This window comes from Scyliorhinus torazame, chromosome 3 (genome assembly GCF_047496885.1).
Source record: "Scyliorhinus torazame isolate Kashiwa2021f chromosome 3, sScyTor2.1, whole genome shotgun sequence".
Taxonomy (NCBI): Eukaryota; Metazoa; Chordata; class Chondrichthyes; order Carcharhiniformes; family Scyliorhinidae; genus Scyliorhinus; species Scyliorhinus torazame.
In genome coordinates, this window is record NC_092709.1 from 166912604 (window position 1) to 166914008 (window position 1405).

The 1405-nt window shown below is 41.0% G+C and overlaps 1 protein-coding gene across 1 annotated transcript in view; it reads left to right on the forward strand.

The window, feature by feature from the left end:
* Window positions 1-1405, forward strand: part of zcchc4 (zinc finger, CCHC domain containing 4) — a 113035-nt gene that overhangs the window by 40524 nt on the left and 71106 nt on the right. Inside the window, exon 5 of the mRNA XM_072496515.1 lies at window positions 839-919. Coding sequence (XP_072352616.1) covers window positions 839-919 — 81 coding nt within the window. The remainder of the gene's footprint in view (window positions 1-838; window positions 920-1405) is intronic.

Consider the following 1405-nt stretch of genomic DNA (forward strand, 5'->3'; position numbering starts at 1 on the left):
TTATTTTCATTTTCCCCGATGTAATTATTCTCACAGTAAAATTTCTAATTAAGTTGTTTCTTCAGCTTTTGCCTCTGATATCAGGTTCATTTTGGTGACCGCTTTCACTAAGAGATTAATTTTAACACCCACAAATTGATAGGTTGGGTTAGTTGTTGAAATTTTTCAAATTCAGAACCTGAACCCAACATGCCTCCAAAACGCCCACTTCTGGAACAGAGGTGGGACAAGAGAGTAGGCTGTCATTTTAAGTATTTTAATGAGGCTGCGAAGCCTCTGTCCCTTCTGTAAAACTTGCAAAGTAGCTGAATGGGTTTCCCAAGCTATGGGAAGCCAGGAAGCTGAAGGGAACTGAGGATAGCTTTACGGAGACGGTAACAACTTCTATATTGTGACAGCACTGCAACAGGCTGTACCTCTTCCTTCCCCACCCTCTCCCTACCCCAGTACCCTGAGGTTCCTACTTGCAAACCTTCGCTACAAAAATCCCCAGAATTGGAATGCCGTAGGGTTAGGGATTGAACAATGCCCACACTCCAGTCATGGATTGGACGTGCCTGCTCTTGAATCCCCTCTGTCTGACTGGACGCATTTCTGTCAGTCAAGCTAAACAACATGTCAGGTACTAAAGGCAGGTGTGGTGAAGTATCAGGGAAAGTCGGACATGTGGGCTTTCCGGTACCCTCCAGCAAACGCACTGTGCTCCTGTTAATATACAGACCTGCAAACTCTTTGAGAACATAATATAAGACTAGATGCCATACCAAGTGGATTTGTTAAGGTATGGAGATAATTCTTCCTCTTCAAAGTTAAAGGTAATTCTTGGATTAATTTTCAGGCTACATGAGCTGATAAGAGTGCGCCAGTCCAAAAAGGAGGAACCAATTATAAAGAGTCAACTTCTGGATATTGATTTCAGGTAATCTTTTTGTTCTGTTCCTATTTTAAGTGTTTCAAATTAATTTATATGCTTTCTAAGTTGACGTACATCGATGTTGGGAAATTCAACACTCCTTTTTGCTGTGAGTTCAGACCTAGCACTTGCAAATGTCGAATTGTTTATTTTTGCTGCAGCCAAAGTACTGAAAACTCCAAAGAATATCTGAATTGGAAAATTAATTTTCCATACAAGGCAACCGTATGACCTCTCTAAATACAAAACAGAAATGTTAAATTAAAGGTGGTTTTGTGGAGCCTCTTGCTGGGAAATGCATTGAGAATCCTCAAGTCTATTCGATGCAGTAAATTTTAATATTCGGGCGAGAAGGGAGAAGAATTATGGGCAGGATGCTCTGGTTCCCCAGCCACGTGAACTTTCAGTACGTAAAAACTCCGAAGAGTAAGTCATTCTATACAGCTTGGAGACTATTCTGCATTTCATAACCATGTGCAAAGACTTCAAGTG